This window comes from Xiphias gladius, chromosome 15 (genome assembly GCF_016859285.1).
Source record: "Xiphias gladius isolate SHS-SW01 ecotype Sanya breed wild chromosome 15, ASM1685928v1, whole genome shotgun sequence".
In the NCBI taxonomy this organism is placed as follows: Eukaryota; Metazoa; Chordata; class Actinopteri; order Istiophoriformes; family Xiphiidae; genus Xiphias; species Xiphias gladius.
Window position 1 is genome coordinate 13,010,441 of NC_053414.1, and position 13,305 is coordinate 13,023,745.

At 38.8% G+C, this 13,305-nt stretch overlaps 1 protein-coding gene across 4 annotated transcripts; it reads right to left on the minus strand.

Annotated features, from left to right (window-relative positions):
• Positions 1 to 719: 719 nt before the first annotated feature.
• pkd2 (polycystic kidney disease 2) lies at positions 720 to 12,676 on the minus strand. 4 transcript variants are annotated; one of them, XM_040147104.1, is made up of 16 exons: positions 12,585 to 12,676; positions 11,667 to 12,237; positions 10,925 to 11,038; positions 9,565 to 9,698; positions 8,525 to 8,775; positions 8,087 to 8,311; positions 6,738 to 6,966; positions 6,464 to 6,634; positions 6,174 to 6,355; positions 5,951 to 6,071; positions 5,746 to 5,844; positions 4,448 to 4,569; positions 4,206 to 4,323; positions 3,897 to 4,060; positions 2,807 to 2,954; positions 720 to 1,716 (listed from the first exon to the last, which is right to left on the minus strand). In XM_040147104.1, the coding sequence occupies exons 2-16, from the start codon at positions 12,088 to 12,090 to the stop codon at positions 1,507 to 1,509; spliced, it is 2,712 nt and encodes a 903-aa protein (XP_040003038.1). In that variant the 5' UTR covers positions 12,091 to 12,237; positions 12,585 to 12,676; the 3' UTR covers positions 720 to 1,506. The 4 variants fall into 4 exon arrangements, with proteins under 4 accessions (XP_040003038.1, XP_040003039.1, XP_040003040.1 ...); XM_040147105.1 differs by having other exon boundaries at positions 12,531 to 12,613; XM_040147106.1 differs by having other exon boundaries at positions 3,897 to 4,057; positions 11,667 to 12,644.
• Between the last annotated feature and the right edge of the window lie 629 nt (positions 12,677 to 13,305).

A 13,305-nucleotide genomic window follows, 5' to 3' on the forward strand; every position in this document is an offset into this window, starting at 1 on the left:
AAATATTTACTTGGATTTAAATTAAGCTTTTCTTTCAAGGAAATCAACAGCTAATTTTACACACAGCAAATTCAGTAATGGAAACAACAGAATTTTGTCTGTATTCTCCAAAAAATTACTACCAGATTACATATTTCTTTTCAGGAAACCTTCCAGAAAAGTATCCGGAAATTATGGACCCATAAATCAAGTGTGACTGAATACTTTAATTTTCTACTGGTATAAATTCATAACATTTTTTTTTTAAACTGTTGCATAACTCAGCTCGGTAGCTTAGGGCCTAAAATGAACTTTGTTTACATTTATTTTTAAAAAAGAAAAAGAAAAAAAAAGGTTTTACAGACAAAATTTTAAACATTTATTATTTTACTAGGCTTCATTTCTACCTATAAATACCTTTTGAATTAGTATCAGAATAAACACAGTAGGAACTACTGCTGCAAATAAACTGCTGCAGAGTCTCTAGATGTACTGGTTCCTATAAGGCAAACCGAGGTAAGACCATTACTGCAGTTCTGACATCTTCCAATCAGTCAAGTACAGTATAATTATTTAATATTATTATTTATCAAGAATCCCAAATATAAAGAGTATATTGTTAAGGAAGATAATTTTTCAGATCTTGTTAGTGTTCGCTTCACATTCATGGTTGTTTTCATGTCGCTTAAAATGAATCAAAATCCAAACCAGAGAAAGAAAAGCAAATAACACAACCCTGTTTAATTTTAATAACAATTTATTTGGCACAACAGATTAAAAACGAAATCGATTGTAAAAAAGAAATAGATTGTAAAAAAAAAGTAAGGCACAGAAAATATTGTAAATGCATGGGTTTCCCATGAACACTAGATGCACTCCAAAATCGAAGTTTGTTTCAAGTTACAATATGTATCATAAAATGATAGGAAGCTATTTAATTGGAAGCTTAATTGATGTAGAGAAGATCAGTATATATGACAGAATGTGCCACACTTGTACCTATTGTATGTTAAAATGATGAAAAAATAATCCGCAAAATTAACATTCGAAGAAATGCCTTTTGGTATTGCTGAAATGCTAAATGATACAGTGATCAGAAGCAGGTGAGCGTACTTCTCATGTAATACTAAAATCATATGCTGTGTATTCTGAGTGCAACTGAGTATGTTTGCAGCTGGTGTATTACATACAATACTGTTTATAATACTGTGATTTAATACTGTACCGTAAATCCTTCATTATTCTTCGGCCTCTTTCACCCATTTTGATGTTTCATTTCATCAAAAAGAATTATTTTAGATGTCTCTCTGGAGAACCTCACTCACTTTCAGTGCATTAAAATATCTGAGGTGAGGTAAGTTTGACTTTGTCACCTTCTTTGTAATATGTCAAGGAATTGAAACAGCTTCTGTAATTATTTCGTTCTCCAAAAATTGTCACACATCTGTCCTACTTGTACCGCCGAACGGAAAATGTCCATTAGAGAGTTTCTTGCCAGAGTGGAATATTCTTCAGTGGGCCAAGACTTCACACATGGCCACCCCCGTTTGTGCTTGTGTCAAGGCCATCGATGGACATGGAAGAGGACGGACGAGGCCGGGGGCCGACAGGAGTGGCTGGCTGCGGGTGGCTGACCTGTGAGACCATATCATCAGACTCCCAGCGCTCCAGTTCCTCCCTCACCAGCCTCTCCATTTGCTCCCTGTGGGCGTCTGTGTCCCTACCCAGACGCTCATCCTGACAGACACAGGTTAAGTTATACGCAATGTTTACATGCACACATCTGACAACGTGCACTGTGTTGACCTGATTACTGTAGGTCTATGGTTCTCATATTAATTTTCTTAATAATTTAAGATGCTGGCTCCTGATCTTTGTGTGTGTGTGTGTGTGTGTGTGTGTGTGTGTGTGTGTGTGTGTGTGTATCAGAGGGCCAACATCGCAGTGAGTTTTGTGATTTTCAGTTTTAGTCTGACTTTGCAAATTTGTGATTTGTGATACTTTTGTTAGTTTTTTTTTTAATCTGTTCATTTTTCTTTTTCCTCCTACTTTCTTTTGCCTTAATTTTATTTTCTTCAAATTGTTTTTTACATATAGGCACATATGTACAGTACATGTGCAAATGGGTGTAAGTAAGTGTAAATGTACACATACGCATATATATATATATATATATATATGTGTGTGTGACTTTAAAAAATGTGTGACTAAAAAATGGCTAAAAAGCTACAAAGGGATTATTGCAGAAAGCCAACTGTAACCCAGTTACTTAAACCTTCAACAGCTGATCTTTGGCCTCTTGAGAACAGCAGAAACAACCTATAAACACAACACTGAAATACTATCAACTTTTAAGTTGATATGGCGAACTTGTAATTCATTGCGTATTGACACATCCATCAAATATGCCATTATTATTCATTTATTTGGAGTTGTATTTCTGATGAATGTAAACCCAATATTCACTCTCCTTTTAGCTGTTTTTTTTTCTCTTCCAACTCTTGAGAAAAAAATCTGCTTTTGTGGGCACTAAATGCTCCACCATGTTCATCAGCTAGTCTCTAACTTTGTCTGCCTTTTGGTGCTGTGCGAGCAGTGAGAGTGAACTGAAACAGTAAAGTTGCCTGAAAACAAAAACAGTGAGCTGAAAGATGCTGTTAAGATCTGTGGAACTGATGGGAACTGCAGCATCCCCTGATATTTCTCTGTGGGTTCATCAATACAACCAACCCCTTTCAGTCCTGTGATCCATTGATAATATAAAATGTTGATTATAGTTGCTTGAAGTGCATGTAGGCGCACTGATTGTGCAAACGCTGTGTCTCACCTCCATGACTCCGTCCAACAGTCTGCCCAGCACATCTCTCCTTTTAAGTTTAGCTCTCTCCATGGCTTCCAGCTTCACGATCACGGCGTCTATCTTGGACACGATGCTGCCGATAGAGTGCTCCATCCGGTCCACACGTCTCACCAACCTGAAAAACAGGAAGCCATTACTTCTTATATCAAATGTGGCTTACTACTACAGTCATAATCATTCATATTACTATTCGAAAAACTCAAAACTGAAAAAAGGGTCGGCGATATTTCCGACTGAGGGGGAACCTCAAAATAAGGCCCGATTGATGACTCAGCCTGCCAATATTATTTGACGATTTAAGCTGATGAAAGATTTATTGGTCTTGATGTATATGTCGGTTGATAAGCAACAAGAAACTGCAGATACAATACTTCTGAGGTAATTTAGAGACAATATTTCCATTACATAGTTTTACCACCAGAAAGCACTTGCATGTTTATATTTCTCAAATGTAAAATGTCCTGCTCGGAACGTATACTGGTAACAACTCTTTAATAAGCAAATTTAAGGGCTCCATTTCAAGAATGTTTATGTAAAAAAAAAGAATATCTAGTAATATAGTATGTATTATCAGATTTTTTTAAACTCAAATATCAATATTGATATCTGCCTTAAAAATCTAGTATCAGTAGGGCTATACTTCAAAAGCAAACAGAGATGTTTAACTTCTGTTTCATATAAAAATTACAGACCAGCATCTGCATGACAGAAAATAAATCAGCAATTTTACTAAGTGATTAATCGTTGAAGTAATTCTGTCAAGTGATAATGCCAAAAATCACTACTCAAATCTGAATATTTGTTATTTTTGATTTTTCTTTTTTATGATAATAAATTTGAATACCTTTTGGTGTTGGACAGTTGGTCAGACAAACAAGCAATTTTGAGGAAGCCACCCTGAGCTATGTGAAAATGTGAAGGGAATTTTCCCATGGCCTACATGAATTGACATCAACTTGATTTCGGTCAGAAGGAAGGTCTTATTTAGTCATTCAACTTTCATTCACTGATTGACCTGCATGTAAGTTACAGCATAATACAAACTAAAGCTCCCTACACTTGAAACTCCTCATAGGAGACACCACCCGAGCTGCTGCCACGGCGACGAGAGCTGTGGCCGCTGTCCTCATCATCGTCCTCCTCCGAGTCGTCCTGGGTACGAGGGAAGCTCCGCCCGCTGCTGGGTCTAGTCAGCGAATTGCGTTCCAGATCCAAGTCCTCCTAGCATACGAGCAGAAACACACTGAGCATCTGCAGGTGCTGAGGCTGAGTATGCTACCACAGGATGTGCTTTGTTTTTCCTTGTGTTTCTGATTATTATTCAGTCACCGAAACCAGGGGACAAAATGTTAGCATCATCACTCACTCTCTCTTTCTCCAGGTCGTCTCTCATTTGCTGGTGTTCATGCTCTGTCAGCTCCTGATCGCCATCATGGTCATACTTGGCGAAGATGGCCTGGATCTCTGCATCCGTGTGGCCCTTTCTGAGCAAAGAAAGAATCAAAACACACTCAGGACAGGTGGCATCAGACAACAAGATAAAACCCAAGCACTGCATTGATTATATGATAATGAATAGCTTTTAGCATAATTTGAGGTTTTGGTCACCTTTTAAGATCCTGACGCAGTTCATCAAAGTTCAGTTTGCCCCCAGCCTGACGCAAACTGACGGAGATGTCGTCTACGGCCGTCTTCTTCAGTCTCAACTTCATCAGAGCCTTGTTACAACCCTATAAGAGGGGGGGGTTGAGGAATACTTAAAATCACTTTTGTATTTACCAAAACAAGTCAACCGGCATAATCTTGGCACTTCATGTGTTCGATGGCACAGACAAGGATTATCTGTACTTTAATACTTCAAATGTTCATAAATCTGACTGGATTCCTTGAACTCTTCTAATCAATGTGGTCTGCCATCTATCTCACAGCAAATAAGCTTGAGAAATTCCACTGGGACCGCCCACTACAGCCAATACCCTATTTATGGTTTCTCATCTAGGCCCTGTGTTCCAGTTGGGGTTCAGGCAGGAGTTAAGCGATTTGAGGACTCTTTTTCAAGACAAAAATTTCATCTCCTAAAAAAGATACAAAGCAGTTTGACATTCCATGCTCCCATTTTGAGCAATAATTTCTGGTTAGCAATTTAGATAAAGGGCTTTTTTGCTTCCTTTCTCCCGCACCAATATGCAATTAAATAGAGACTTGGACTCTCTGCAGCGAGGCCTGATATCTTGGTTTTACAGTTGAATTATAAAGTACTTCTCTGAATCACCTTCACCATGAAAGACTTTGAAATTGAAATTTTAGACCAAGTACAGTATCCATTTAAGATCCATATGCATTAGACGTTTTGTTTTTGTGTTTTTTTTTTACAATTTAAAGTGATACATTTCTGCCAAAGTAAATTAAGACATACCCAGTATCAGAGATCACCTGCTCCCATTGTCCAAGATGAAGTCCTAAATTTGTGACACTGTCTGAATTTGGCTGAAGGCTGTCTTAGGGTGGCAAAAACTCTTAATTGGCCGTCGGTGGACGCGTCTCAGTGCAATCTAGGACTACATTTTTGGATTGACAACGTTTCTCTCACAAATGTCAACTTGCATCTCAGACAGCCTAAAATCGCACAGTCTAAAGGTGCCTTAATTGTTATTGTCAGAAGATTATTTCACATTTATGAAATATATCAAGCTTCAGAGTAAACATCTTACCACTCCACCAACAATTTCCTGGGGGAAACCCTGACATTTCCTAATTAGCAGATACAACCAGACCAAAAAAATTGCTATATTATAAATAGCACTTTCAGGTGTACTCGGTGATCCCTTAGTCTTTTTTGTCATTATTGGCATGATGACTAGTGTTGATCTGCCTAGCCAAAATAAATGATACGTGTAGTTCAATACCTTCTTAATGAGGTCAGTCATCTCCATCTCAGACCTCTGCTGGGACATGTCGGCCTTCACCTCAGAGTATGTGTCATTGATAATGGCCAGGAACATGTTCTATATAGAAAGGAAGAGACAATGTATCCTCGTTATATTCGGGGGCATATGTTAACAACACGTGCAAACTTACTACTTCAACACAACAGGCGACTCCCCTGCTCACCATGAGAATGAAGAAAATAAAGAAGACAAAGGTGGTGAAGTAGATAGGTCCCAGCACTGGGTTCGCCTCCTCGATCTCGGAGAACTCAAAGTCTCCCAGAATGATACGGAACTGAGTAAAACTACACAAACAGCAAAGCATTTCAACATTTTTAAGCATTGGGAAACATCAACTGTCCGGAAGTATTAGTACATTTTGGGGGCAATACTATTGACATTCTTACATGCTGGCTTGGAAAGTGCTGAAATCGTCGACTTGGGTTCCAAACACCAAGTAGGCCAGCTGAGCATATGCCAGGAAGATGATGAAGAACATGATGGCAAAACCCACAAGGTCCTTGGCACAGCGCGACATAGTGCTTGACAGCTGACTCATGGTCTTATTGAAGTTGATGAACTTAAAAAGCTGGGAGAATGTGAAAATAAACTGTTATCAGTCTACAGTCGCTGGGTTCTTATGTTTCCACAATGGTAGTTTTGGAGTGGTTATGAATCGAAGGGAAGAGATTTATACCTTGACCCAGGAACAAAAGACGATGAGTGCAGCCACGTTATTGAACTGGACCTGCAGATTGGCCAAAGGCTCAAAGGTGGGGTGAGCAGTGTGGTTCTCCAACAGGCCTTTGAGAAGATTGCCAACCATGGCTGTTCTGGTTATGTTCATGATAATAGCAACAACACTCAACTGAAAAAAAGGAGCAGGAAAAACAAACAACAAAGTCAGTGAATGAGTATTAAAGGGACTATTACAGTACTTTAATAACCCCACATACGACCTTGGTACGCACCACCAAAATAAGAACATCCATACAGTTCCACAGGCTCTTGAAGTAATGGAGGCGGTGGATGCGGATCTCCAGCACCTCCTCCACCAGGTAGTACAAGATGAATAGGCAGAATGCCACCTCACACACACCAACAAAGTAGTCCCAGCTGGACACATATCGCATCAGGCGCACTGTTTGGAACTGCCAGGAGGTCACCACCCCGCCAGTAGCAGGGAACTCAGCCAACAACCTGATATAAGCATCAGATTATGTTAAGTATCAGTATTCATACAATGGTAGTTACAATGTGGCACTGTTATGCAGAGACAAATCAAAATAAAGTACAAGTGCTTTATGTAAATCAGGAATCTGGTAATAATAAGCAAGGAAGATTCATTTTTCCCTTTTTATGATTTTTTTATCTTAAGCATTTACAATGCTCAATAATAGCATTTTTGCAATGGAAGGAAATTAATGTTTTATCATATTCTGTGTTTATGCTGAGTGTTTTACCAACATGTAAGGCAATTTTATCAGGCAAAGTATTACGCTATAAATTCATTTGCTGATGGACAGAAAACAGACATTTGCTTGACATGTTTTGACAGTTGATTAATCATTTAAGTCATTTGTCAAGTAAAAATGCCAAACCATCACTGCTTCCAGTATGCTTTTTGCTGCCTTTCTCTGTTTTATATGATTGTATACTGAATACTTTTGGTTTTTGGACTGTTTGCAGGGCAAAACAGGCAAACTTAACATGTCACCTAAGGCTCTGGAAAAATTGTGCTAGGCATTTTCTGAATTGTATGGACTTAATGATTATTATATTAATCACAGAATAAGTGATAATGACTATTGGTTGCAGTGAAACTTTCAGCTTTTCAACTATTTCAAATGTTTCTATTGCGTGTTCTCGGCACCAAGCACAGTTAAATGTTCTTCAGAAAATTTTGCCTTCTCCAGTTTTGATATTATTGTTGGATCAACCAAAAGTTAGATGTAAATTTGTTGCCTTTTTGAAGAATGTTTTGCCTCTGTTGTTGTAATAATTGTTTCTATTGGTTGCCATTGCTCTATTCCATACCATGTAATCATGGTCTCAAGTCAATAAATCTGAAATCTAGAAATAATCATAATTCACAGCCCTAGATTACATTGTAATTATATTTTCCCCATTGAAGGGATTTTTAAGGGACCTTTTCCTTTTCCTCTAAATTAAGGGTAGAAGGATATAGGGTGTCATATGCTGTACAGATTATAAAGCCTCTTGGGGCAAAATTGTGATTTGTGACATTAAATTATAGAAACAAAATCGGAAATTGACTTGACTTGACTTAAATAGATGTACTGTGACTGATGATTCTCACCTAGCGATGCAGAAGAGGTTGATGTTTCCATTGTAGACAGAAAAGTCCAAAAAGACCGCTCTGGTGCCCCTGTCCAGCCACAGGTGGTCTTTGAGAAACTGCAGCTGGATTGCTGACTCCTCTTTCGTACGAGACAGATCTTGGTAGTATCCTCCACCTCCGTATTTTGATACTTGACCCCAATAACTACTACCATTCATCTCACTCTCTGTTGTATATACCCACCTGACAGACACCAAGAGGAAAGAAATTAGGATATAGACATTTGTTAGTGTCATACATACAGTATTATACAGCTCTAGCCTTCTTTGAAACTGATACTATAACGGTTGTTTTTTAACTTAACTGAGAAGTAAGAAAATGTGTTTTGTTTACACTGGTCATTTTTCAATTTACACTGATTTCTAAATCTAACACTGTTAAATTCAATGGACTTACGCAGTTCCATTCTTGGGGCCGAAGGAGGTAGTGTCCTCATTGGCAGGAGTGTACATGTTGTAGCAGTCCTGAACCTCATCTCTCAGATCTTCGTGGATGTAGCAGGAGTCATTGCGGACTTTGACCTGTCGGAGGCGTGGCACTCCAAGGAGGAGGTTCTCGTAGTAGATGAGACTCTGATTCTCTGGCAGGCTTTTGTTGTTGTACCACACCTCCCAGTACATGCCATTGAGGAAAGGCCCCTCTGTGAACTACAAGTTTAGGATAGTCAAGATTTGGGCACAGGGGAGACCAGACTTATGTTGACTTTAAATTAGGTCTTTGTTTGCCACCCAAAAAGGGATTTCTCCAAAATGTCTGGCATCATCTTTTCTTCAAATTAGGTTTATTACTAAAAATTAAGAAGAAAATATATATGGTGGATACCTTAGCTCCTAATAAATCACAGTTTTTTGTAATTTTTTATGTATTACAATAATGCTGCTATTATCTTGCTATAAATGATGTATTTAGGAGCTATAGATAGTGCACTTAATGATTTTTCTCAGTGTTTGTGCAATATTTCTACTATTTTGACTTACTAATGGCTGTCTGCATTGATTTATCTTCAGTTTGCGTTATAGCTGTGGCGCTTACTATGTAGTTGGACCTCGGAAACTGCAATAGTGAACTGCGTTTCCTGAAACGTTTAGTGTGGCATAAAACAAAAACAGGAGGACACAGCTAAACCAGTCTTGTTCTGTCTAAAGGTAAGAAAAATCCACCTACCAGCACCTCTTAAGCTCACTAATTAGGTCACTGTCCACGGATTTTTTTTAACTTGCCAAATAGCTAGGCAAACTGTTTCCCTGTTTCCAGTCTTTATGCTAAGAAAGACACCAAATAACCAAATTTCCCCAAATGGCAAACTATTCCTTTAAATATACACTGTACATATGACCTTCAGAGCCAGTAATTAAAAATTAGGGCTACAATAAAACTACATTTTAGTTAGCAGACAAAAGATTTCACCTAAAACAGAGATGAGTGTTTAATTTTACCTTCCAGAAATCCTCCATTGTTGAGAGATGCCTAAAAGTGGAAGGGTCCCCAGTAGACAGTGGTGTATCCAGGAAAAGCTGAGACATGACTCTAGTATAGTAGTACATATTGGCACTCACCATTCCATAGGTCACTGCAGAGCAAATCACAGTATAACATAACCATGAGTAAAAGTATGTAGAATGTAATATTCCTGTTAGCACCAGCTACAACAACAACAGCCACAAGATGCAGATTAAAACAGGAGAATTGCCACTGCCCTAATGCTTTGTGTATGCTGTACATAAACGTGCTGTTCACACCCACCATGACTGTGCAAAGACTTGACAAACACAAAAAATAAACTCAAAATGAGATTCAATTTAATTTAGTCTCACCTACGCATTAATAATTCCTGTATTATACAGTATTCACCAGGGAGTAGCTCTGGAAACTGCTTTTAATAGTCAAGCTATGTCTGGCGGAATATGCCTTAATCCAGTCTGCCAAGAAATCATTTCCTGACCCACCCTAAACCACACTTTGGCATTTTTCATTGCAGAAGAGAAACAAGAGTAGAGAAACTTTACCATTAGTTTTCTCATCACACACATTTGAATTCCTTTTGCCAATCCAGAATGTGGTTCTCAAATTTGTGCTGTTGTTGGAGTTTAAGCCTCCTGACAAGCATAGGAGATGAGATGTTCAGCTGCCAAAACCATTAAGCGTGCACTGAGAGTTTGGAAAAGAACATTTCAACAACAGGAAAAGTGCCCAGGCATATTTGGTGCCACATTTTAAAGAGCTTTCTGTGAGTCACTTGGATCAATCGGCAATTCCGCTCCATGCAGGACTGACCTCCCAGGCACAAGCAATTTCTTTATGGATATGTCACCAAACATGATGTATGTATTGTGGTCATGTTCCTATTACAGTCTTACCGTTCTCTATATAAGGCTCGTTAATACCACAGGTCCTAATTGGGAATAATTGTTCTGCCCATATCTGATTTGTTTAGCGGCATGTTTTAATGAACAATTAGGAGAAAGGGACGTCTGGATGATGTGTTCAGAATAACCCACATGTTTAAAAATAAATAAGCTGGAACATCAGCTGGTGTTGGAGCTGTGTCTGAAGAAAGAAAAGGCCTAACGCAGTGTCCCAAATTTGTTTAAAGTATACTTTTTTGCAGTTAATATATTAGACATATTAATTATGACCTGAACAGTCACATCACTTTAGATTTTAAAAAATGCACTGGCAGAAATCTGATTCGACAACAGTGAAGCTGGCACCTTTACTTAAATACAGATGAGTGATTTCCAAACTTTGTGCACAAATCTTACGTCATCATGCTGGAATATTCAAGTGTTAACTTACAGATACAAATAGTGATGAGGAATGCGATATATGTGAGCATCTCCCTCAGTACGTTCCTGAGGTATCTTTCTCGACTGCTGTCACTGTCCTCCATCAGCTCTGTGCCCCAGAGAACTGCAGAGGAAAAACAACATTTCAAGAGCACATAAGCAGAATATAGGGAGACTACTTAATTAGACAAATACCTAAGTAAAATATGTTCTGCTTTAGACTCAATTATGGAGCTAAAAGGAGCAGAAGTGCACTGACAACACTGGAGATTCCCAAATATTTAACTATTAGACCACAGATACCATTGTTAATATATTTTATATATATAATATGTTTTATTCAGGTCCTTGTTACATATACAGTAAGTTCTCCATCTAGTTTGATGTTATAGTTGATTATATAATTTGCTGATTTTAATTTGCTGCCTCGTATGAAGCACTATGTAACCTGGATTTTGAAAAGATTATTATTATCAGTAGTAGTATTAGTAGTAATAGTATTTAGTATTGCACTTCTGTAGCTGTCTTCTGTAGGTGAAAAAACAACAACTTTTAATCAGTAACAAAAATAAATACAAACCTGGTGGCATACTGTGCAGTGAAAAGACTTTGATAAGAAACTTTACACAACGTTGAATTTCATTTTATATAGACATTATCGCGATTGTTACTGATCTGTAGAGAATTAATTAACTATTTTCTGGAAGTCAACGTGACAACAAAATTTATAAAACATAAAGGAAGTGACTAACTTCTGATTTTTTGGAGAATCTGTTTCATACAGCTGGAGTGCTCGTGCCTTCCCTGCTGCTGGGGATCCACAGTCGGGGTCGGGTAGAGTCCTCCTCGGGGGATGTGGGTGCTGCTTCCCCCGCCGGTGTAGCTGCCCAGGCCGCTGCTGCAGCTGCTGCTGGAGGTGGTGGACACCGACCTCCTGCCGGGACTCGCTGGAGGCCAGTCGGCTTCCATAATCTCATCCTCGGGCTCAAAACCCGGGTTATCCCGGCTCCATGCTTGTCTCGACGGAGGGGACGGGGTGCCTATAACCCCTCCGAGACCCAGGTCTTGATGCTGGATGTTTTCCATCTCTATCCCCTCGCTGGAGTCGAGTCTGTGCGTCAACCTGCCAGTTTGGCTCTGCGGCAGCTGCTGGGGTCTGACTCGGGATGAACTCATGGTTCCAGTTAGCTATATTTTTCTTTTATCTGATGTGGAGCATCTGGAAAAGTTAACTGTTTTCCACAAAAAAATCACTGGTAACTGTTTATAACGGCCGAAGCGTTTCAGGCATTTTCGCTTGGGAGATCCTCAACTGTTAAACGCCTGTAAACCAAAAACAGACAGATTGGGAAAGTTAGTCAAATAACTAGCTAAACAACCTAGTTACATACAACCTTACACTGTATGTAAAAGTCACAGTAGAGGTATTTAATTAACGCTATCCTGCTCTTTACAGCCAATCTAAGTAGTTAGTTTTCACCCTCGCAAGACCGTTAAGAAAAACTTTCCTTGAGAAAACATCGAGCGAGCTTCAACTGCGTCTCAAAAAGCGCTTTCCATTGCTCTAAAACGATGCCTTCAAAGTGTTTAAAGTTGTGAGATGTTAAACTATTTACGTGGGTTTAACGACCGCGTTAAAAAGAAGTGTTTAAGTGGAGGAAGAGAGATACTTTTCTTGTCCCAGGACAGCCATCTTGTTCCTGAATTTTGTTCCCCCAAAAACGCTCACTCTCATTTGTTCGGGACTCAGATTACATTAGAAGTCATGGCGTCGCAGTAAAAGATTTTAAAAATTTTCCATTTTTCTTCACTGAAACATCATTCGTGTCGTTTTTATTAAACGTCTTCCTAAATTAACGGTTTGAATTTACAGCTTGTAAATACCAGACTAGTTTGGGAGTGTTTTGGCTGATTCGTAAAAATAAGAACTCAATTCCCCAAAGAAATAGTTTTCTCTAAAATCAGTCATTAAAAGCTTTTTAACTCTTAATGAAGACCAGCGGGCCTCGCATTTGCTTAAAAATATTTAAAACATTTTCAGATGAATAGAGAAGATAGTTACATAACCTCTTTATGTTCGCCCAGTCGTTGCTATGACAACAAACCACTTACCCGAGAGGAGCACCTTCCAACAGCAAGGCCACTCAAAGGTGTTTTACACATGAACAGGTAAAAGGCCGCCACCTCCTCCTCTACAGGACCCCTAGAATGAAAGAGACGTCCTTATTGTCGTTTTGTGTGTCTCCATGTGGTTGTTTTGTGTCTCTTTATGGTCATTTTTGGTCTCTTTGGTAATTTTTGTTTTACATTTTTGGTCAGTTTTGTTGTCTTTATACTCGTTTCGCATCTCTCTGTGTTCGTTCTGCAACTCTTTGGTCGTTTTTCGTGTCT

Coding starts and splice junctions, on each gene's coding strand:
- pkd2 (XM_040147104.1), bottom strand. CDS start 12,090: ATGAGTTCATCCCGAGTCAGACCCCAGCAGCTGCCGCAGAGCCAAACT. Junction 8,776..9,564: donor CAATGGAGGATTTCTGGAAG/GTAAAATTAAAC, acceptor CTAAACTTGTAG/TTCACAGAGGGGCCTTTCCT. Junction 6,356..6,463: donor TCTTTTGTTCCTGGGTCAAG/GTATAAATCTCT, acceptor ACATTCTCCCAG/CTTTTTAAGTTCATCAACTT.